The sequence below is a fragment of the Aulonocara sp. 'chitande type north' Nkhata Bay genome, linkage group LG4, assembly GCF_057382095.1.
Source record: "Aulonocara sp. 'chitande type north' Nkhata Bay isolate Kocher_YH1m ecotype deep benthic linkage group LG4, A_spYH_male_GT1.1, whole genome shotgun sequence".
Taxonomy (NCBI): domain Eukaryota; kingdom Metazoa; phylum Chordata; class Actinopteri; order Cichliformes; family Cichlidae; genus Aulonocara; species Aulonocara sp. 'chitande type north' Nkhata Bay.
Genome location: NC_141347.1, coordinates 13,626,256 through 13,649,712, shown reverse-complemented (window position 1 = coordinate 13,649,712; position 23,457 = coordinate 13,626,256). Strand labels below are relative to the sequence as shown.

The 23,457-nt window shown below is 38.7% G+C and overlaps 2 protein-coding genes and 1 long non-coding RNA gene across 5 annotated transcripts; 2 read left to right on the top strand and 1 right to left on the bottom strand.

The window, feature by feature from the left end:
- The first annotated feature begins 609 nt into the window (after nucleotides 1–609).
- Nucleotides 610–22,942, top strand: LOC147332154 (uncharacterized). Of its 3 annotated transcripts, none has more exons than XR_015128780.1 (4): nucleotides 610–912; nucleotides 12,903–13,006; nucleotides 16,738–16,830; nucleotides 22,428–22,942. It is a non-coding gene; the product is annotated as an uncharacterized LOC147332154 (long non-coding RNA). The 3 variants fall into 3 exon arrangements; XR_015128779.1 differs by having other exon boundaries at nucleotides 615–912; nucleotides 16,741–16,830; nucleotides 22,428–22,939; XR_015128778.1 differs by lacking the exon at nucleotides 12,903–13,006 and having other exon boundaries at nucleotides 647–912; nucleotides 16,741–16,830; nucleotides 22,428–22,625.
- LOC147332156 (uncharacterized) lies at nucleotides 5,751–7,343 on the bottom strand. Its single transcript, XM_086290566.1, has one exon. It carries the CDS (start codon nucleotides 7,327–7,329, stop codon nucleotides 5,869–5,871), a length of 1,461 nt encoding a protein of 486 aa, XP_086146692.1. The 5' UTR covers nucleotides 7,330–7,343; the 3' UTR covers nucleotides 5,751–5,868.
- On the top strand, nucleotides 9,848–11,459 carry LOC147332155 (uncharacterized). The gene has a single exon (XM_086288570.1). It carries the CDS (start codon nucleotides 9,903–9,905, stop codon nucleotides 11,355–11,357), a length of 1,455 nt encoding a protein of 484 aa, XP_086144696.1. The 5' UTR covers nucleotides 9,848–9,902; the 3' UTR covers nucleotides 11,358–11,459.
- Nucleotides 22,943–23,457: the final 515 nt, after the last annotated feature.

The window sequence follows — 23,457 nt, the reverse complement described above, 5'->3', positions numbered from 1 at the left end:
AAAAAAGAAATCAAACGTTGTGGCGTACACGTCACAATCGCGCCCTCTCTCTCTCTGACCCAAAAATAGTCATTGTGTATAACTTTAATTTAACCAGGAGAGGGCAGTGTTGCTTTCCTTTTGCGTGATTTACACGTGTTTTTGTTGTTGTACAATATCAACCACCTGGGATCCCAAATTCTTAAATCCACTGCAAATGTAATAACCTTCCAAATAAAGCTGAGCTCTGTGTATTGCTGAATTCTAAATTTCAGTGCTAGACTAAAAATAAATCAAATAAATGTATTGTTTTGCAGATACAAAATATCATTTTAACTCTTTTAAATTCCACTGACTGCAATCTGTCTGAGTGTATAACTGAAATCTAACAAAATTGTAAAAATCTATTTGAGTTAATCTGAAATCATACAGATTAACTGTATGATTTCAGATTAACTCAAAAAATGTAAAAATTAAACATAATTTATGGACACCGTTTGATTTCTTTGCATGTAGCTATATTAACATTTATACATTTAATAAATCATGAAATTAATACGCGCATGTTCTCGTAACAATGCAACTAACTGTTTGCTCTTCATTCAGTGAAGTGAGCATCACACGCTGCTCATATAAAACATATTCTGACAAACAGCCGCACAGCTGAGGAGCCTTTTTTTCAGAAACTTGAAGGATAACTTCCCAAAGTCTGACCTGCATCGGACCATCCGCTCAGTGTCCGTGGTTACCATGGTTACTGCAGAAGCTGCTATGAATTAAACAGTTGTCCCTGAGATAACTTACCGGAGACATGAATGTTTGTTTTTCCATTACAAAAGAATTGGATGACTTGGATAACTTATAGGAGTATCAGACTCCACGTGCCATGTCCTCGGAAATCTGGACTCGTGTGGATTTTTCAAGGACAAACTGGTAAGAGTCGCACACCACTATACTGAAATAAAGAAGCTATTACTGAAATACACGTGCTATATTATAAACTATGATATAAAACTTAAGGTTTAGTTATAAAGGACACCTTCCTACCTTTAGTCTTATTCATGAGCAGCATCAGTTGTCTTCTAACATCCAAGAGTCTGCACGATGTGTTTCATAGGTCCTAACTAGAGATGGACGGTCCGATACTGACCTAAATTACTGGATCGAATATCGGAGAGAAATAAAAAATGTAATCCGATCCATTAAATATCAAAAAAGCACCTCACAAAACTTGCGACCTGGCGTAACTCGGCTCATAACCGTAGCACGTCGGAGCAGTATGCATCAAGTGATAGAGCGGCTGTGGCGTGCGGGACCTGTCACGGTCTGGTTGAGCATTTGGAGCCTCGCCACCAAACCGGCATTTCATCTCCAAGAAAGTGATCCCAGAGAGAAGTAAAGCAAGTGTGTAAGTTCATCTCTGAATGTTTGTAAAGCATTCCAGCGTTAAGCTTATCAACCGATATATGGAGCGACTGCCTCTTCTCTCCCCCTCCCTCTCCTGCTGCTACTTAAATCATGAAACTGATTAATGATCAGCTGATCGGCTTTTCTGTCGCGAGTCCGTCTCTCTTGTTTGTTCGTGCCAGAAAGAGGAAACAAGCGGCTGAACAACAGCAGCATGTTTAAGCTTGATAATCTGTTGTTTTGTTTTTTTTTTGACAAAGGATGAACTGAAGCTCTGCCATCACGTAATGTCGCATACTGCTGTTTCTGATGTCATTTAAAAAAAAAAAAAAAGCATAGAAGAAACAGGACTGCCACTTCAGACTTGTGGTGGTAATAACATAAAAAAAAAAAAAAGAAAAAAAAGATAATCTGTTGTTAGAATTTATTTAACATTACTTTCTAAACCAGGATCTTTTTCTATGTAGCTGACGGCTGGTAACTGTGCAGGGGCGGATCTAGCAAAGTTTAGCCAGGGGGGCCGATAGGGCATGAACAGGGAAAAGGGGGGCACAAATATATACTTTTCTTTCTTATTCTCTTTTAAAATGTCTGGCTTTTAATAAATAATTATCTGAATCTTACACCCAAAATTTTAATTTGATGTAAAAAGTATAGAAGACCATTACTGTATATAGTAACTATTAAGTCTAATATACCCTTGTAAGCTATAGTACTTTTTCCTTTGGGAAGGTACCACCTGTGCATTCTGCAATTCTGTTGAAGAAAGATGTTGAATCTATTTAAATATTGTAGAAAAATAATTGATTTCTGTGCATTTTTTTCACACTGCATCAAATTAAAGTTGATTACGTCGATTAAGCATCATGAGGTGGGGGGTGGTTCCCTTTTATATTTATTTTTTGCTGGGAGTTTGCAACCCTATTAGTTAGGTTGCTTACTCTTTTAAATACCAGAATAGGGAGGATGGAGTAGGTTTAAGTTTATTAGATTCATCAGTTTTGCTGAACTATGAAATATTTTCGGTGCAGTGTATTTTTTGCATACAGGTATAACAAAATAGCATTAGTGTTTTTTTTAAACTTGAGTTTGGACCCATACAAAATGCAGCAAGATATTAAAAAAACAGTTGTATTGATTATAAAACACACTATATTGGATTCATATCGGTATCTGCCGATATCCAAATTTATAATATCAGTATCGGACATAAAAAAGTGGTATTGTGCCATCTCTAGTCCTAACATGAGGATCCCAGAACCAAAAAATAACCCAAAGGGTTAAAAAGATTTCCACATTGATGCAGATGATGTATATGATTGTGGGACTTGTATAAAAAAAATGTATATGCCATATTTGTCTGTGAAGGTTCTCAGTCATCCAGGTCATCGTAGTCAAAGGAGCTTGCAAAGAAAAGCGTCTGGACTTCTTTAAGCTGCTTGAAGACATTTCACCTCTCATCCTAGAAGCTTCTTCAGTTCTAAGGTCAAATGGCGGAAAGTCCCAGATTTAAACCCAGTGGGAGTATCCCCCCAAAGAGGGACAAAAGGACCCCCCGATGATCCTCTAATCATGGTGTGAAAATGGGTGTGGGTCCCAATCAGCCAGGGTTTCAGGTGAGCTCATTGTGAAACCTGGCACCACCTTATCATGCCCAGGAAGTGAGTGGGCGTTAAGGCGTCTGGGGGAGGGAACTCAAAACTGGATTATAGATGGCAGACAGTTGGTGTCGTAAACCACCCTCTGTTCAAAGACGTTCGCTCACAGTGAACGTAAATGGCTTCTTTCACTCCTCTTTCAAACCATCTGTCCTCTCTGTCCAAAATGTGAACATTGGCATCCCATTTCACCGAAACAATAACATAGCGCACAGTGTGACGTCAAAAAAGGCACACACATTTGACGCTGCGCTTGTCTGGAGGAACGGAGTTTTCGAAAATCTCCACCCTGGCAGGTGGTTTCAAAAATCTCAGTTTTCAGTGACCAAAAACGCCATTTACGTGTGGACTAAAGGTGCAAAAATATGGGTTTTCAAAAATACCCGGGTACATGTGGATGTGTGGACAAAGCCTAAGGCTTTTCGTTTGAAAACGCATCCTTTTCTCTCCGTTTTGGCCTCCCATCCACACTGAGATGGCGTTTTCACAGATGGAAAACACAGCGTTTTGAAAACACATACATTTCAAAAGGGTGCTTTCCGTGGCAGTGTGGACAGCGAAAATGGAGACTTTCTAAAACGATGACGCATGATGCAGTCATGTGATCAATTAAACTAAGGCTACGTTCACACTGCAGGCAAAGCGCATCAAATCCGATTTTTTTTGACCCTATGCCACCCATATCCGATCATGGTATGACAGTGTGAACGGCACAAATCCGATATTTTCAAATCCGATTTGGGTCACTTTCGTATGTGGTACTGAATCCGATACATATCTGATGTTTTAGAAAGCGACTGCTGTTTGAACGGTCATGTCGCATTAAATCCGTCTTTTACGTCACTGACACAAGACAGACGCCAATTATCAGCGCCGGGGAAGCGCCCGAGAAGACATCGCGAACGCTTCCTGGCCATCCCGTGTAGATGTTAGTGAAACTGTTGGAAAGACAACGTGAACATTTTATTTGTACTGCATAATCTGCAGATTCTGACAGAAATCTGCAACTATCCTTTGAAGCACCGCTCCTCTCTAAAACAGCAATAAGGATCATTATTAGGATCTATATTATTATGTAAATAATAAAAATAACTTAAAGCTTTGGGTCTAAACAGAGCGCGTTGTGTATGACATCTTCTTTTGCGCATGCGGGCCGCATCGAGCGTTCACACTAGAGCACGTTTGCTGTCGCATTTTATTTGTAGTGTGAACAAGCAGACAAAAAAAATTGGATTTGATCAAAAAATCGGAATTGAGCATTAAGACCTGCGGTGTGAACGTAGCCTAAGATAGCGGAGGGCATTATACAGCAGTGGTTTTGTTTGCTCTCAATTTTGACAGCCTATTAAAGATTAATATCAGTCTGTACATGCTCCAAATAGCTTTTCTTCAAATTCTTTAACTTTCACTCGCTTTTGCAACTTTGTACTTTTGTGTTACTCGCAGCAACAACTGTACCTCATTGTTATTCCATTTAAAAAACTTGGTGCTTTTCCTCAACATTTTGCTGCGACGTTTCAAAAAGCCGGAAAGTAAATAAGCGGCAGACAGAAATGAGGCAGGTCAAATCATCTTGGGTTTCACATATGAGCAGTACTGGAACGTCAGCGTTTTCGGCTGTTTCAATGTGGACGCACAACTCTGTGAAAATGACTGAAAACGCTACTGTGGACGCGGAGCGTTTTCACACACGAAAACGCCTTTCAAATCTATCCGGGCTACTATTAAAAACCAAAACAAACAAACAAACAAATAAAAAAAAAACATTAAAAGTCACAAAAACCTACAAGGGCACTTAACACCACACACAGTCAAACAAAATACACAAAAAAGTATTAAACAGAAAAAAGTATACAATCCTAGTAATTTGCACCCCCACAGGTGAACTGCTGCCTGAGCCAAATGTAGTTGTTGTGATATTTGATCCCAGCGCACTCCAAAAAGGAATGTAGAATAGTTCTGTGGCGACTGAAACAAGTCAAACATCGCTGTAAACAACCATCAAAACGCACGGGCAGGGGATCACGAAAGCCCGACTACTTGGGCACAACAATTATAAACCGTCTCACAAAATAAAACTGTAGACAGGAAAAGATAGCAGTTCCTTAAAGGATGGGCCCAAAACAGCGGCTGCTGCAGGCGTTTCCCTCATCCTGACACATATCTTTATATTTTGCTGGGCAAATTTGGTTACCAGGAACAGTAATTTCTTGACAAATGTGCAATCATACAGGTGTGGTGAAAAGTTTAGATTCACTCCTTATGGGTATGAGTGTTATGGGAATTTGGGTTTTTAATGATTTAGCTGAACTGTTTTTTGTTTTTTTTTACCTGAATGGTATGATTGTACAGTATTGTATCTTTAATGACTTTAAAAAGTAAGAATTGGGTGCACACGTTTTTAATTTACTGAGGAGAACAAACAGCTATATGGCAGCTGTGTCACTGACAACTGACAATTTAAATGTTCTTGCTTAACAATGACTGTAAAAAAATCAACATTGATCAGAAACTTTTATTCCTCATTTATGCAAACAGATTGAAAATTGGAATTATTTCAAATATACAGTTATGTTGTTTAAAACTGTTCACTATAAATGAGTTTTTAGCTTCAGCCTAAACTGAAAATGTATACACAATCTGAAGACAAATAAAACAAAGCTCAAAATCAAGATCTTTTTTTAAATTTTTTGTTTTTTATTATTTGTTGGTAATAATTTCATGTGGTCTTTAGTGAACAGTTCCACAAGTTCTTGTTACTCTTCTGGGCTTTTAAATAAAGTGAGTAATCTTCTTTGTAACGCCACCATGTGTCAGGTAAACTTTAGCGTACACATGAAAACATCCTAGAGAAGATATTTGGTCTCTTAAATGGTGCATTTCTTATGAAACTTTTGACAATCTCTTTGTCAACATTTCGGTGGCCAATTTTCATTAACTGCATGACAGTGTTTGGATATTTCCACTTATCCTGGAGTTCACTGTATACTGCCACGCTGACCTCTTCAATGTCCTCCAAGGAGATTTTGAGCTTTTTGGACACAATTTTAGCCCAGACTTTTTGGGCAAGCCTCTGTTTAATGGCTTCATCAGCCCCTAGAGGCAATTTCCCTGCTTCATTTGTATTGCTCATTGCGTGCATAACCAGATCTCTGGCAAGGCGTTCCACAAGTTCTCTGTACTCGTCTCGGTTTTTAGATAAAGTGAGTATTCTTTTGGGTAATGCCAGCAGATGTCTGGTGAATGTTGGGACAGTAATATCATCCTCAAGCTCTTCCTTCAGACTTGAAATCAAATCTTTTTCCTTGCACTTATGCACTTTACAAAGATTGGTGAAAATGGCTTTCGCCATACTGGGCAGCCTCTTTGGACATAGATCCAAATGTTTTCCCTCAATTTCAGGCCAGATTTTCTCAAGCAGACGATAACAGTTGGGAATCCTTGTGGAGTCTTTGTGTTTAGAGGAGACTTTCTCTAAGGCCCGTGAAACTACCAACTGAGTAAGTGCATAAACAAACATTTTTTCTGCAGACACATCATCAGATGCCAGACTGATGACAGAAGAAGAATCAACTTCTGACTCATGTACAGCTGGAATCACAGGCTTTTCCACGGGACAAGCTTCTATTTTGTCCCAGTGTTTTGTATCAGCTGTGGGCTTTTTCTCCATACAGCTTTTCTTTGGTTCTGCTGTGGCTTGGGATTGTGTGTCCACATGCTGAAGACTTGCACTGGCCTCTGTCTCCAGTTCCGGAGTTTCGGTTTTCTTATCATCACCACAGTTGTCTACAGATATTTCTGTAACTATGTCTTCCTTTGCTGGTGTTACCCCTGTTTTCTCATGGGAATCAGCGTCCACTGACTCAAGACACTCCTCTGTCAGTGTGGACACCGGAGCTCCCTTCTCCATGGTTGTCTCTGTTGCATCCACTAACATGGAGCAAAGTGATGTTGTGGCAGGTATGTCTGCTCCGGTGTCCACATGCTGAAGACTTGCACTGGCCCCTGTCTCCAGTTCCGGAGTTTCGGTTTTCTTATCATCACCACAGTTGTCTACAGATATTTCTGTAACCATGTCTTTCTTTGCTGGTGTTACCCCTGTTTTCTCATGGGAATCAGCGTCCACTGACTCAAGACACTCCTCTGTCTGTGTGGACACCGGAGCTCCCTTCTCCATGGTTGTCTCTGTTGCATCCACTAACATGGAGCAAAGTGATGTTGTGGCAGGTATGTCTGCTCTTTGTGAACTAAATGTGTTTAAATGTTGCTCGCTGTTCTGATGCATGAATGCGCTCTGAACTAAATCGCAGGTGTTTATGGAGTTCTGGAGTTTTATTTATAGGGTCGTGTCCTGTAGGCCCCGCCCACTGCCCTTTGATAATTGCCAAGCCCCGCCCACATCGAATGACTGTTGCCTAGCAATCGCTAGATGATAGTAGCACGGATGGGCACAGCCACTGTGACGTCATCCAGTGTTCTTGATCAAAGAGAAGTAAGTGTTGGCTTTCTTGCTGCTCAGCAATTGATAACAAAGAACCTTGAAATGTGTTTTTAGCTAAACTTTGACACAGCTGCAGGACATTAATAATAATGAGAAGCTACTTAATATATATATATATATATATATATATATATATATATATATATATATATATACACACATACATATATATATATATATATATATATACACACATATATATATATACACATATATATATAAGGTGTGTTGATTTCTCCCTAAGATGGCAAACTGAAACACTCAGTTGGTGACTTTTGGAGATTTATTTCCCTGGATGATTGAGAATGCATCAAGATGAAACACAAAAGGAAGTTCACAGCTTTTTGCAGCTCCCCCACCCCCTCAATCACACACCCCCACTCCCCTCCCTCCAGAATTCCCAGGTAGCAACCTAATTTACATATGAATGACTAGCCAATTTAGCTTCCACTTGGCTGAAGCTAAAGCTTAGCTAAAAGCCTACCAGCCATTTGGCTGCTCTCCGGGTTTTAAAGGTAGAAAGGTAGAAGCCTGGGACTCCTAGTGTTAAAATATGCAATTTTCACGTACGTGAACCAGAAATGTGGGAGGAAGTAGTGCCAGACGGTATGTTTGCAAGATGGCAGCTGTCGATCTAGCGTTTGAAGAGAGAGTCTCCCTTCTCTATTTACTGTGGAGAGCAGAGCAGCGGCGTAAAGGACATCCTGACCGTACCTGGGTCCATCAGGTCCTCCACGAGTGTGAGCAGTTTGGTGAGTTTCACCACTTGCTCCAGGAGATGCGTCTGGCTGACGGCCACTTTCAGCGGTACCACCGTCTGTCCCTCGCCCAGTTTGAGGAGCTGCTGTCCCGCGTCGGTCCAAGCATCGTCCGCTCAGACATCACAGACGCATGGACGCCGACCTGCAATTAAATTTAAATCTTGAAAATATCTTAACCCATTGTTGCGACTTCTATCCACAAATAAAGCCGCTGCCGGCTGAGTTTGTTTCTGTACTGTGACGCGTCTCCAATAAGCCATACTAAGTCCCACTTGTGTTTCACGTATTTATTTAAAACTTAAACAATAAACGTTTGCTTTCAATCAAAACAAATAGCGCATGTATTAACTTACATCATTTGTGAGCATTTGTATTTGTATTGAATCTTTATTTTAAACATGTTTAAATAAAAACAACAGGGGAAAAAAGAGACAAACAAACAAAAGGAAAACAAAGCAACAATATTTATAAGTAACTTACATGTTCAAAAGGACGAGGAAGAAGCATAAGCTTATTTAATCCCACCCCCTTTCCACTATTTAGTAATTAATAGTCAACACTTTTTCTTCACTCAGAAATTCATTACAATTACATTACATAATGCATGTAATTTTTATTTATTTAACCCCAGTAATACGTCAAAAGATATACAATTTACAGACATATATGCATACTTGTGCACCCACAACACACATATATACACATCACTGTTGTGAAAATAGTGGGTGAACACCCGAGCCACCTCCTCCCTGATGAGAACGCCTGTGTCACGTAAATAACACGCGATCACCTGAGGTGCAGGAAAATCTAAACACCTGTGCCACCACAATAAATAAACAAAACAGAAACATTCACTTTGGCTCTTACACACTTTTTAAAACCCTTTTTGTATTTATCTATTTATTGCAGGACATTAATAACAATGAGAAGCTACTTAATATTAATGAGAAGCTACTATATGTATATGTAAATGGTAAATGGCCTGTATTTATATAGCGCTTTACTAGTCCCTAAGGACCCCAAAGCGCTTTACATATCCAGTCATCCACCCATTCACACACTGGTGATGGCAAGCTACATTGTAGCCACAGCCACCCTGGGGCGCACTGACAGAGGCGAGGCTGCCGGACACTGGCGCCACCAGGCCCTCTGACCACCACCAGTAGGCAACGGGTGAAGTATCTTGCCCAAGGACACAACGACCGAGACTGTCCAAGCCGGGGCTCGAACTGGCAACCTTCCGATTACAAGGCGAACTCCCAACTCTTGAGCCACGATCACCCGCTTTGTATATATATATGTCCTGCAGCTGTGTCAAAGTTTAGCTAAAAACACATTTCAAGGTTCTTTGTTATCAATTGCTGAGCAGCAAGAAAGCCAACACTTACTTCTCTTTGATCAAAGAACACTGGATGACGTCACAGTGGCTGTGCCCATCCGTGCTACTATCATCTAGCGATTGCTAGGCAACAGTCATTCGATGTGGGCGGGGCTTGGCAATTATCAAAGGGCAGTGGGCGGGGCCTACAGGACACGACCCTATAAATAGAACTCCAGAACTCCATAAACACCTGCGATTTAGTTCAGAGCGCATTCATGCATCAGAACAGCGAGCAACATTTAAACACATTTAGTTCACAAAGAGCAGACATACCTGCCACAACATCACTTTGCTCCATGTTAGTGGATGCAACAGAGACAACCATGGAGAAGGGAGCTCCGGTGTCCACACAGACAGAGGAGTGTCTTGAGTCAGTGGACGCTGATTCCCATGAGAAAACAGGGGTAACACCAGCAAAGGAAGACATGGTTACAGAAATATCTGTAGACAACTGTGGTGATGATAAGAAAACCGAAACTCCGGAACTGGAGACAGGGGCCAGTGCAAGTCTTCAGCATGTGGACACCGGAGCAGACATACCTGCCACAACATCACTTTGCTCCATGTTAGTGGATGCAACAGAGACAACCATGGAGAAGGGAGCTCCGGTGTCCACACTGACAGAGGAGTGTCTTGAGTCAGTGGACGCTGATTCCCATGAGAAAACAGGGGTAACACCAGCAAAGGAAGACATGGTTACAGAAATATCTGTAGACAACTGTGGTGATGATAAGAAAACCGAAACTCCGGAACTGGAGACAGAGGCCAGTGCAAGTCTTCAGCATGTGGACACACAATCCCAAGCCACAGCAGAACCAAAGAAAAGCTGTATGGAGAAAAAGCCCACAGCTGATACAAAACACTGGGACAAAATAGAAGCTTGTCCCGTGGAAAAGCCTGTGATTCCAGCTGTACATGAGTCAGAAGTTGATTCTTCTTCTGTCATCAGTCTGGCATCTGATGATGTGTCTGCAGAAAAAATGTTTGTTTATGCACTTACTCAGTTGGTAGTTTCACGGGCCTTAAACAAAGTCTCCCCTAAACACAAAGACTCCACAAGGATTCCCAACTGTTATCGTCTGCTTGAGAAAATCTGGCCTGAAATTGAGGGAAAACATTTGGATCTATGTCCAAAGAGGCTGCCCAGTATGGCGAAAGCCATTTTCACCAATCTTTGTAGAGCGCATAAGTGCAAGGAAAAAGATTTGATTTCAAGTCTGAAGGAAGAGCTTGAGGATGATATTACTGTCCCAACATTCACCAGACATCTGCTGGCATTACCCAAAAGAATACTCACTTTATCTAAAAACCGAGACGAGTACAGAGAACTTGTGGAACGCCTTGCCAGAGATCTGGTTATGCACGCAATGAGCAACATAAAGGGGTTGAAGAAATGGCGTCCAGCTGAAGAAGTTATACAGAGGCTTACCGAAAAGATCTGGGCTAAAATTGTGTCCCAAAATCTTGAAATCTCCTTGGAGAACATGGAAGATCTCACTGTGACAGTATACAATGAACTCCGGGAAAAGTGGAGAGGTGCTGACAATGTCCTGGGGTTTATGAATAATGGAAATCCAAGACTTGACAAAATGATTGTCAGAATTTTCAAAAGTAAGGCCCCATTGAGAAGACCAAATATCTTCTCTAGGATGTTTTCATGTGTACGCTAAAGTTTACTTGGCGTTACAAAGAAGATTACTCGCTTTATTTAAAAGCCCAGAAGAGTAACAAGAACTTGTGGAACTGTTCACTAAAGACCACATGAAATTATTACCAACAAATAATAAAAAACAAAAAATTTAAAAAAAGATCTTGATTTTGAGCTTTGTTTTATTTGTCTTCAGATTGTGTATACATTTTCAGTTTAGGCTGAAGCTAAAAACTCATTTATACTGAACATTTTTAAACAACATAACTGTATATTTGAAATAATTCCAATTTTCAATCTGTTTGCATAAATGAGGAATAAAAGTTTCTGATCAATGTTGATTTTTTTACAGTCATTGTTAAGCAAGAACATTTAGATTGTCAGTTGTCAGTGACACAGCTGCCATATAGCTGTTTGTTCTCCTCAATAAATTAAAAACGTGTGCACCCAATTCTTGCTTTTTAAAGTCATTAAAGATACAATACTGTACAATCATACCATTCAGGTAAAAAAAAAAAAAAAAAACAGTTCAGCTAAATCATTAAAAACCCAAATTCCCATAACACTCATACCCATAAGGAGTGAATCTAAACTTTTCACCACACCTGTATGATTGCACATTTGTCAAGAAATTACTGTTCCTGGTAACCAAATTTGCCCAGCAAAATATAAAGATATGTGGAGGGGCCAAAGACTTTGAACATTACCATACATAAAACAAAACTATGATCTCTTTAAGGTCTGCCAATATCAAACATTAAAATAGTTGACAGCAAAGGGTCCACAATTAAAAAGTTTTTCTAGCAATACAAAGTGCTGTGTCACCCCTAAGGTTCAAACATGTAAAGTGAAACACACACTTGTTTCATAGCACATGAAAATAAAAACTAACGAACTATTAAATCATGATACATCCTAAGTGCAGAGCCAGCACTGGATAGTTCAGGTGTACTATAATCAAGCGGTAATGACAAGAACTGCTAACCAAGAACATACCCACAGAAACAAACAATGCTGTTACCAATATTTTTATCTGTACGATATCAATGGAACAGATAATATGAAATATTAGTCAGATATTGCTTTTTTTCTAGTATGAATATAAAAAGAAATAAATTAAATAATTACTGAAGTGCATGCAGTTAGTTACAGACAATTGCAGCAGTGAAATTCTGGTTTGCATTTCTACTCTTTACATTCACTGGAAACCTCATCTATAACATCTGATTAGAAAATTACCTCATGTTTAACATTTGGCTGGAAAAAATAAGTAAAAGTAATGAAAAATGTGAGGGCTGATTTAAGTATTCTGGTCTCTTCCAGTGCGTATTTCCATATCAAATCTAACTGAGGCACCAGCTATACCACATTTCTCTCTTACTCAATGATGACCTGTTTATTAATGTGATCTGGCTTATGTGAACTCGCACTACGCCTTAAAATCTTGGAGTCTCTCTAACATGTAAGAATTGTTCTCCTACATATTCATGCCCCATCTTAGCTTAAAGATCTCACAGTACTGTATAACCCCAGCAGAGCACTGAAGCTCCTTCCATTCTTTCTCCAGAATATCACGGCTCTTTGAGGATAGCAACCTGTTGCGTGGCAGCTGACTGGAGAGGAGGGAGTCTCCTGGAGGACAGAAAATGAGGGAAGAATTGCAAAGAGAAAGTAAAAACAGACACATGTTAGATTCTGAGTTGTAACCTTGGAAAAAGAAAGCCATGTTACTTTTTCTCTTACTACACTCAGAAAAATAAAGGTTCCAACTGGAACCAAAAGTGGTTCTTTAGACTGATGCCATAGAAGAACCTTTTTTGGTGCCACAAAGAACCTTTCAAACAATGGTTCTTTGAAGAACCATTTCTTTCAGTGGTTCATTGAAGAACCTTTAAAGGTGCCCCAAAGAACCATCAAGAAATGGTTCTTTGGGGCACCTTTAATGGTTTTTCAAAGAACCTTTTTAAAAATGGTTCTTTAAGAACCATTTTTATACAGTAGCCCCTTTCTGTTTTCACACGGAGCATGGGGTACTGTAATCTGTCTGGAAGGTCACATTATGGTTATAGAAAATCTCTCCTTTAAACACATTCATGGATGTCCTTCCATCTTTCCTCCTGAAGATCGTGGCTCTCTCAGGGTAGAAACTTGTAGCTGGCAGCTGACTGGAGAGGAGGGAGACTTTAGGAGAAGAGACACTGAAAGAACAACTGCTGAGAAAGAGCTGTTTAAAACAAATGAATGATACATCTTTTTAAACTGTGTAAATAAATCATGCTCCATCATCTGATGCTATTTTTTCCTTGTAATAACACAGAATTAACAAGATTCTGTACTACACTGATGAAAGCAGAAAAATCCTTCCCAAGTTGTTTACATATAATGACTCTCTACTGAAGATGCTTTGCTGAACTCATAGACTTGTGGAAAGTGGTACAAACTGTTTTCTGTAAAGTGTCAAAAAGTAACCAAGTAAAAGTAAATTTAAAGCATTATTATGTTTTTTTGATTTGTTTCTCATTTGTTTCTGAGTTTCCTTTAATCACGGCATCACGTCTGGCTTTTGAGGATTGGTATTGCACTTTGACAAGCAGGTCCTGTTTGAGTGATTTCTTGAGAACAGTTGTGACAGTAATGAAGAAAGAGAACTCAGCTTCACAAAGAAACACCACAGTTAATTGTTGGGGGAGCAATCCCTTTTTCGCACAGGAATATGTAGGCTTCCTTTTTTTTTTCAATTGTTAATAAACATCTTAATTCAGAAACTACATTTGGTGTTAACTTTTGTGATCTATTTGATCTGAAACATTTAAGTGTGACAAATATTCAAAGTGAGATCATGAGGGACTTTTAAATACAGACAGAAAAACTGGTGATGCCTAACCAAGTGGAAGTAGTAGTGGAGGGCAAGCTGAGGAAGATGGCTATAGTGACAGATGTTGCTATACCGAGTGACAGCAAAATCACAAAAAATGAACACGAGAAGCTGGAGTAATAGCAAGGGCTTAGAGAAGAGCTCAAGAAGACTGTTGCCAAAGTGCTTGCTCATAGGGGGTCATATGATTGTTGGGTTTTTCTCTGTATCTATGAAGCGCCTTGAGGCAACTTTTGTTGTGATTTGGCGCTATATAAATAAAATTGAATTGAATTGAATTGGAGGGAAAAGGCACCAGTGTTCCCAGTGGTAATTGGGGCACTCGGTGTAGTGCTCCCCAAACTGGGTGAGTGGCTCGCAGGAGATCCCAGAAACAACTTGCCTGATAGAAGGCAAGTTCCTAATTTTCTGTTAGGATCTCCACTAGTTATTCTCACATATCAGCCAACATAAAAACAAACAAAAAAAACAAAACAATAAAAAACAGAAAAAACATTCAAACATCACATTACAGACAATATTCTCATTCTCGCATCTTTCCCGTTTGTTTTTTTGTTTTTTATTTGTTTACTTCTCAGTTGGTTCTTTCATTTTATTCCATTTGGTGAAAATATTGTTCTTTACATCAGAACTTTAACGTTACAGGCAGCTGAACACACCAGCAGGTGGAGCTAAAGGTCTCGTATTTCAGTTCTTACAAATGGTGCAGAAACGGATCCTGTGTGTTTGTGTATGTGTGCGTATATGCATGCCTTCAAATAAATTACAAGAATTAATAATGCTGCCACAGATGTGACTCTGGAAGAGTTCGTGACATGGGAGTAAATAGAAAAATAGTAAACTTGCATTTATTAAATAGAGATGGTTTTTTTTTTTTTACATATTTACTACAACTTCATTTCATTTTCATGAGATGTTTAATATCTACAGCTGTTCAATAGAAAGAAAACTTAGAAGGCATTTAAGCTTCTGTTTCATGTCCATCACTATTTCTCTTTTTCCTCAGGCTCATATGGACTTCGGAAATTCTGTGAGATTTTTTTTCTGTTTGAGTGAAGCAGGTCTCAGCATGTTCAGACAGAGCTGCTAGGACAGGAATGTTGCTGATACGCATCATGCTGTGGAAACAAATGGTTTGATGATTCTATAACAGGGGTGTCAAACTCAAATACACAGTGGGCCAAAATTCAAAACAAGAACAAAGTCGCGGGCTAACGTTAATATTTATTGAAATATATTTATTCCTCCAGATATAAGAATGAATCTTTTCTTATGGATTCAAACACGTTTGAGTATTCAGTTTTTTCTGAAAAACTGAATATGGAACAAGCAAAGCTTAATGGTTTCTTTATAGATGGACAAACACAGAAGAAAAGAAGCTGTTTCAGAGCTTTTAAAGTGTGCCTGGGAGTGCTGTATCTTCTGATTCTCGCTGGAATCACGACACGCTGTGAGGAATTTTATTCCAATAACGACGGCAGTATTATTTCCACATTAGATATTTTTAAGCAACATTATTTGATGCTGCAAGTCTGCTATTCTTTCCTTCCTCTTCTGACTTCATATTTCCATTTAAAGCAACCGCCCTACAGTGTTTCCCCATGTGTGTTACACTGCTTCTGCAATATGACCACTGCTGAGGTTTTTTCTTTTTCTTTAATTGACAATGTAACCAGAGTAGGCATATCTTCTCCTTATATATCATCATATACATCGTTTTACAGTCATTTTAATGTTGTAAGCCCACTAAAGAATGCTAAGCTAACCATCTTCCTTATTTGACTCCTGAGACCTGTACCATAAAGCATTATTTTCAAGTTTAGTCCTAAGCTTGAGATCTTACAGGGGTTTGAGATCATTATATACTATGCAACTGCTTACTGAGCAATCAGTTCACTGGGAAATAGCGTGACCATGCCTGATCAACATCTACAAGCACTGGTGTGCTGTTAATGGGAGGATCTGTAGGTCTTAGATATAGTCTAAATGTTTGCTCTTTGCTTGCTCTCACAGCATTTAGCCTCAGATTGGAGCTGCAGCTGAAGGAATAAGGCTAGAACTAGCAACATCAAACAACATCAGACTGTTATTTAAATGGAAATGCAATTGTAGTTATAGTCAGTTCATCCTGTGATTCATGAAAATCAAATCTGTGAAACTGATATATCTTCTAACTCACCATTATCATTCATACATCTCTTCTTAATACTACACACACTATACTTTTCCTTTTGAGATACAGATGGTCTGTCTGTGGCAGCTGTTTTTTTCTGCTGTTTAATCTGTCCATATTTTCTAAAGTTATAGTTTAATCCTCTATGTTAAATATTCTAATCTGCTGTTAATAGACCTGTCCATGTTTGTTATTAGTCATATGCTAACCAATGTTCTTAGTCACTTAACAATGAATAACAAAATTAGTTTGGAAAAAAAGTGTGATGCTGATTTTTACAATAAAAATATGGCTGTATTTATAAAGTTGAATATTTAGATGTTTTTTTCGTTTTTGCTTTGTTTTATTTCTAAGCAGATATTTCAGTCACTTTGGAAAAAGAGCAGCTGCAGAACAAATACAACAAACTGAGCAACAATTACAGCCAACTGCAAACCCAACTTTTAGGTAAGAAAGTTGTGCCTCATGTGCAAATATAGCAGTACTCAGAATTGTATTTTATACTTGTTTTATTAACTATTTTCCTCTTAGGTCATGGAAGTGACTGCATATCAGTTGTAATATACTATTACTAAAAGTGTTCACTGAATTCAGGTGTTTCAATCGCTTTTATAGCCACAGGTGTATAAAATCAAACCCCGAAGCATGCAGACTGCTTCTACAAACAGTTTTCAGAGAATGGGTCACTTTCAGAAGCTCAGTGAATTCCATCGTGGTACCATGTTCAACAAGTCCATTTGAAATTTCCTTGCTACCTAATATTCCAGTCAGCTGTTAGTGGGATTATAACAAAGTGTAAGTGATTAGGAATGACAAATTCAGCCTTGAAGAGGTAGACCACATAAAATCACAGAGCAGGGACACTAGAGGCACATAGTGGTCACCAACTTTCTGGAGAGTTAATCAATACAGACTTTCAAACTTCATGCTTCCTTTGGATTAGCTCAAGAACAGAGCTTTATGGAATGGTTTTCTATTGCCGAGAACCTGGATCCAAGCATTACATTACTAAGCACAATGCCAAAGATATTTTAGACAATTTTATGCTACCAACTTTGTTGGAACAGCTTAGGGATATCCATTCTTGTTAAAAGATGGCAGCACCCAAAGTACATAGAGCAAATTCTCTAAAAACATGGATGAGCAATTTTTGTGTGGAAGAATTTGACTGGCCTGCACAGAGTCCCGACCTCAACCTAAAAGAACGCCGTTGGGGTTATTAAGAGTGGACACTGTGAGCCAAAAAAACAACAAACAAACCTCAAACTCTTGTAGCTGCAAAGGGTGGGCCAAAATCATACTAGACCCTGTAGATTAAGAATGGGATATCATTCAAGTCCATATCCATATGAAGGAAGGCAATTGACTACTTTTGGCAGTATAGTGTATTTAAAAAAGTTGTAGTATGATGTGTTGCAGTTGAAAACCCAAACAGATGGGGAGCAACTGTCAATTTGTTTTGTTTTATACAAAATGCCCTTCCCGACACAACCCCAAAAGGATTTGTGTCTCTTCTGAGAACTGAACAGGGGATCTTTTGCTTATTAGGTGAAGATGTAAACCACTATACTATGGAGCACTTTAGTACTTTGGTTATTTTTTCCCCCCTTCTTCACAGTTTTTTCTTAGTCTTCCTTAAACAACAAGCAGTCTGAGGAGTGTCCAGAAAATTATGTGGGCTTTGTAAATAATTGCACAACTTTCTGTTGAAAACCTGTGATTAGGTGAAATGGTATCCATCCAACATTTGATGGACACGCTCTCATTTCTAGAAATCTTTTAACACACACACCCCTCCGCCCCCCAAAAAATATGACTGTACAGCGCTGGGACAAGGAAGCCAGACTGCAGTCTTATATGTGTCTCTGAAGCTTACAACAGCCCTGTTCAAGTATTGACCAAAACATTCATACATATGGTGCTTTTAACGCAAAAGTACTGCACGGTGATTTTCTTTTCACATTACTGAATTATTCACAGGAGCTGTGTTACTTGCATGTTGTGTTTTTTGTGCAATCACTTCATATTTTTGTAATATAGTGTACTCTTTCTGTGTAAAATCAACCACTCAGCTGCCAGCACACTAATCATGCCATGGCTATGCTGTGTGGCAGGCAGCATGTAGGACCAAATTGCAGGTCTAAAACACAGGAAGTTAACAGAAAATGGTAGCGTTTTTGCTGGACATAATAATACATCTATACAGGAAACAAAATCAAAAACAAGGAATTCGAAATAAGAAACTTAACCAAAAAGAAAAACAAAACAAGAAACAAAACAAGATACTCAATTCAGAGATGGTCTTTCCCTTTGCATCTAAATGGCCTCCTTGACTCCGCGCTCAAACCAGTGTTCCTCCCTGTCGATGATGTGTACATCCTCATCATTGAAAGAGTGTCCACTGGCCTGTAGGTGTAAATAGACTGCAGAGTCCTGACCCTAGTTTCAGGAGACATGACACCTGCCGGCATCCAAATCTGCTTACGTGCATCTTTTGCCCGTTTCTCCTCTACTTTTCTCTTCTTTTCTAAACTGAGAACCTGATGGCTTTGACCTTTTCTTGTCCATCTTCCATCAGTAATTTTGCACTCCAGTATCAACACTCAACCCCACAACATAAACTAACAGACTAATAGACCTACACCTTGTATATTAATTTTTTTTTCTAGGATTTTACACAACCGAGGAGAAACAATGAATATATAATGGGCTTGGATTAACAACATTATGAATGAAATGTGCACTATTTAGAAACAGCATGCCCCCTCTCCTTTCGACAGGTTGTGTTGTAAGACTTCAGCACAGCAGCAAGCAGGCACACCAAGGGCCCTCGCGCTCACTTTTCTCGTATATGTGTGTGAAAGAATTTAGAAAACACATCGGTCCAAAATTATTATAAGTCTATATCATAATGTCTTCAGTTTTTGTGTTTGTTGTAGGCTGTCAACGTTAACGCGTTATTACCGTCATCATGATTAACCCGACTAAATATTTCTTAACACAATCAACCCACAGAATGGACAAACAACAAATGCGTTGACAGACTTTTCAGGGATTTTAAGTACTTCTGCACTCCAGATGGATTAATTGCATTAAAATTTTTAATTGCGTTAATCGTGATGACAGCGTTAACGTTGACGGCCCTTTTGGTTTGTTTTTATTTTGTTTTTGTAAAGGCACGTTTACTCCTCGCAAATGGGCAATTGAAAACAGATCGGTGCCCATGCAATCCCCAAAATGCACTGGCATGATGTCGGGGCACCATGGGTGCGAGCAACTTCTTTATTTGGACTCAGCCATGATGCTGCCCCCACCACGATGCTGCCCTGGGCAACCGCCCATGTCGCCAATATCAAAAGCCACTCCTGGAGACAAGGGTGATAATAATAAAAGAACATAATTCCAGAGTCTGAAGCATATATGCTGGGTTTCAGACACAGTACTGTGACAAATCAGTGTGACTGATCAATGTTGCCAGTGCCAACCCTGAGGTCACTAGATTCAAATTTCACATTGCACACCTTAATATCATTTTAACATTTGATTTCATTATTAACACCATGTGTTTTTTTCATATTGTAAAACATGCTGCAAAACAAACTGAGGTAGACTAACTGTGTTATTTAAAGAAACACTCTGGCATTTTTAAACAGGCTAGTTGTCTGTACTGTGATGGATTTAACTTAAAGAACACTGTGTGACTGGTGCACAGTGGCAGTGGTTTCATGGTCAGAGTCAGGTTACATCGAGTGTAGCAGAGAGTCCATATGAATTTCAGGTGATGATGCTGAGATCAACTGACTAAATTCCACCTTCATACCAACTTTATACTAAATAGAAAAGAGCATAAACAGTGTACTGTCATTGTAGAGGATGGAAATCAGCCAGGAACACTCATGAAACATCTGCTGACATCTGATTAAATTTAGTTGTGTACATCCATAAAGAGCAGACTGTACACTAAGAAAATCTACTAGAGCTCTCAATAGAAATTATTATGAGTTATGATTCTTTTCCCCACACTGAACCATTACAACCAGTTTTAGGGATCCTCAAACTTGTGAATCCACTTTAATCCCTGATTGTACAAATTTTCCTGTTTAGAGGAAATCGTTTTAATTTTCTTTCTTTTTCTTCTGATTCAAGCTGAGTATAATTAGAATTTTAAAAAGTTAGACTGAAGTTTGTATTCTTATCTATTGATATTACTTTATCATTATGTTAATATAACACAAGGTTCAGTTAGCTTTGCACAAAAATAGAAATGTCCTCTAAAGAGCTACTTTTTACTTTCTCAGTTTGAACACATTTCAAAGACTGTACTTTTTTACTTTTACTTGAGTAAAGAAGTTGAATCAGTAATTCAACTTTTACTGGAGTATTTGTTAAAAGTAGTGTATTTCTACTTAAGTACAGAGTGTCTGTGCTTTTGTCAACTCTTACTAAGCTTAGGACCTGAGGATGGAATAGCTGAGGAACAACAATTTGATAAATATGTATTAATAGACCTCTCTGCATTGAATCATATCTGTTATTAACCTCTGTCTCTCTTATCCTGTCTTCCTTCTCTCACCCCAACCGGTCGCAGCAGATGGCCGCCCCTCCCTGAGCCTGGTTCTGCCGGAGGTTTCTTCCTGTTAAAAGGGAGTTTTTCCTTCCCACTGTTGCCAAAGTGCTTGCTCATAGGGGGTCATATGATTGTTGGGTTTTTCTCTGTATCTATGAAGCGCCTTGAGGCGACTTTTGTTGTGATTTGGCGCTATATAAATAAAATTGAATTGAATTGAATCGAATAAATAGACTCATGTGTGCAACCAGAGTTTGAAGTCCAACAGTATGTCAGAACCCCAGCCTCAAAACGTTGGCAAAATGTGTTTTTTTCCAGACCAAAGGAATGACGAGCTTTCATAATTTATCTGAGCTTCTATGACCTTCTCTTTGTCTACAGAGAGTGCTATGGCTTTTTTGTCCTCATAGAAGCTCTATTGAGACAAGTGCACTTTTACAGTCTGGTGTTTTTTTTTCACTTAATGATGTCATTAAGATTCACCAAGTCTTCCTGTTCACAAGCCTGCACATGTCACAACACACACAAGCAATAGAAGGATAAAAACGTGAATTCTGTTTTTGTATCATGTGTCTGACTTTAAGTGACGTGTCCTGTCGATTGGGCCAAATTTTGAATGAGCTGTTACTTTAAATCCACTGAGAGGAAAATTTGGTCTGACAGCAAGGCAGACTGTCAGTCCAGAGGAGCCAATCTGGTGATCATAAACAACAAAGAGGAACAGGTGGGTGTGTTTGTTTGATGCAACTGCCAGAAGTTCTGTGTTTTGACCATCTGCCCATCTACTGTCTATTGATCTATCTATTCTATAAAGGACAAGAGAAGTGAACTGAAATGTTTCAGAGAAGTGAACTGAAATGTTTCATCTCATTTAGTTTTTCTTTCAGACAAATTCACAACATGATATTACAACAACAGAAGTACTGAATTATGACTGGCCGAAATATTTATGTCTGTTTTCAATTAGGAATTTATTGAACTGAATATGAGAGGAGACTCCTGGATTGGTCTGACAGCCGGTTACAAAAGTAAAACTGGGGAACATGAATGGGAATGGGTGGATGGATCCCCGCTGACAGAGGCGTGAGACATTTTCCTTTAAATTAAAACCAAAACCAAAAAGTTATTATTTAATACCACCATGTGTTGGAAGACAGCATGGCAATACATTACATCAGCAAACAAATATATGACCCACATTTAAAACCGATGTCTGTAAACAGCTGTGAAAATATTTTCAAAGAGCAGAGAGTCAGCTCTGCCTTCGTTTTATTCTAAGATTTAAGAGTATGAAGATTTAATATTCATAAAAAACTTGAAAACTGTTAATGTACATGATGATACTCAGAGAAAAGTCTAAAGCAGGTCAATTGCGACAGAAATCTGGAAAATGCTTATAGAGAGTCATAGTTATATAAATGTGACAATTGACATGATTTTAGTCTAGTTTAATATAATATTTTTTTTTATCCAACAGGTTTTTGGCGCCAGGCCAGCAGGATCCTGTTCATGGTTTTTCTGCAGTATGCTGTGAAATTAAGGGAAAATGGACACGATCACAATCTTCTGTATCCAAGACCTGGATCTGTGAGAAATGATTTTTGACTGATGACACAAGGAAAATTAAAATTTCTGAATAATCCAAGTAGTTCTCCAACTTCAATTAGACATCATTAGTGTTAAATTTCATAAAGGTTTGTCATCTGTTACTCATGTTTTTGTTCTACTGTGAACAACTTCCTGTCTTCACCACAATGGATCATTTTAATGTTCATATTTTTGACTTGGTATTTTAATATTTTATTGTTTGCTTAGGTTATTGATCATTGGTTTTGGACAGAAGTTTTTTTCTAAGGATGCAGGAAAGATTATCGCTGATGTATTTTAAGAATTCAAAACATTAAAAACAGTTACAACTGTTTTGAATTCTTAAAATCTGTTTTTCATTACATTTTAATGAGAAACAGATTATATGCACATAATAAAATATTTACAGAATATGCAACAGAGAAAAATAAAATAGAAAATATAAATATAAACTGTAAAATCAATTGTTTATTTTCTTAATGGAACAATGACAAACACACACCACACACACATATATATGACTGATTTCCTCGTAATAATAATATTATCTCTGCTCGTCTAAGTAGCTTGGAAAGAAAAGCCTCTGGACTTCTTTGAGTTGCTCGAAGACGTTTCACCTCTCATCCGAGAAGCTTCTTCAGTTCTAAGGTCAAATGGTGGAGAGTCCCTTTGTCCCTCTTTGGGGGGATACTCCCACTGGGTTTAAATCTGGGACCATTTGACCTTGTGAAACGTCTTCGAGCAACTTAAAGAAGTCCAGACGCTTTTCTTTCCAAGCTCCTTAGACTACAATGACATGGATGACTGAGAACCTTCACAGACATTATCTCTGCTCAACTAGGGATCATTGGGTACAAGTACTATATGTGAGGCTAGAATACTCTTGTCTACAAATTAGATGTCTATGAGAAAATTGTCCT

Excerpts from the sequence above, each read along its gene's own strand:
- LOC147332156 (XM_086290566.1), bottom strand. The coding sequence starts at position 7,329 with ATGCATCAGAACAGCGAGCAACATTTAAACACATTTAGTTCACAAAGA.
- LOC147332155 (XM_086288570.1), top strand. The coding sequence starts at position 9,903 with ATGCATCAGAACAGCGAGCAACATTTAAACACATTTAGTTCACAAAGA.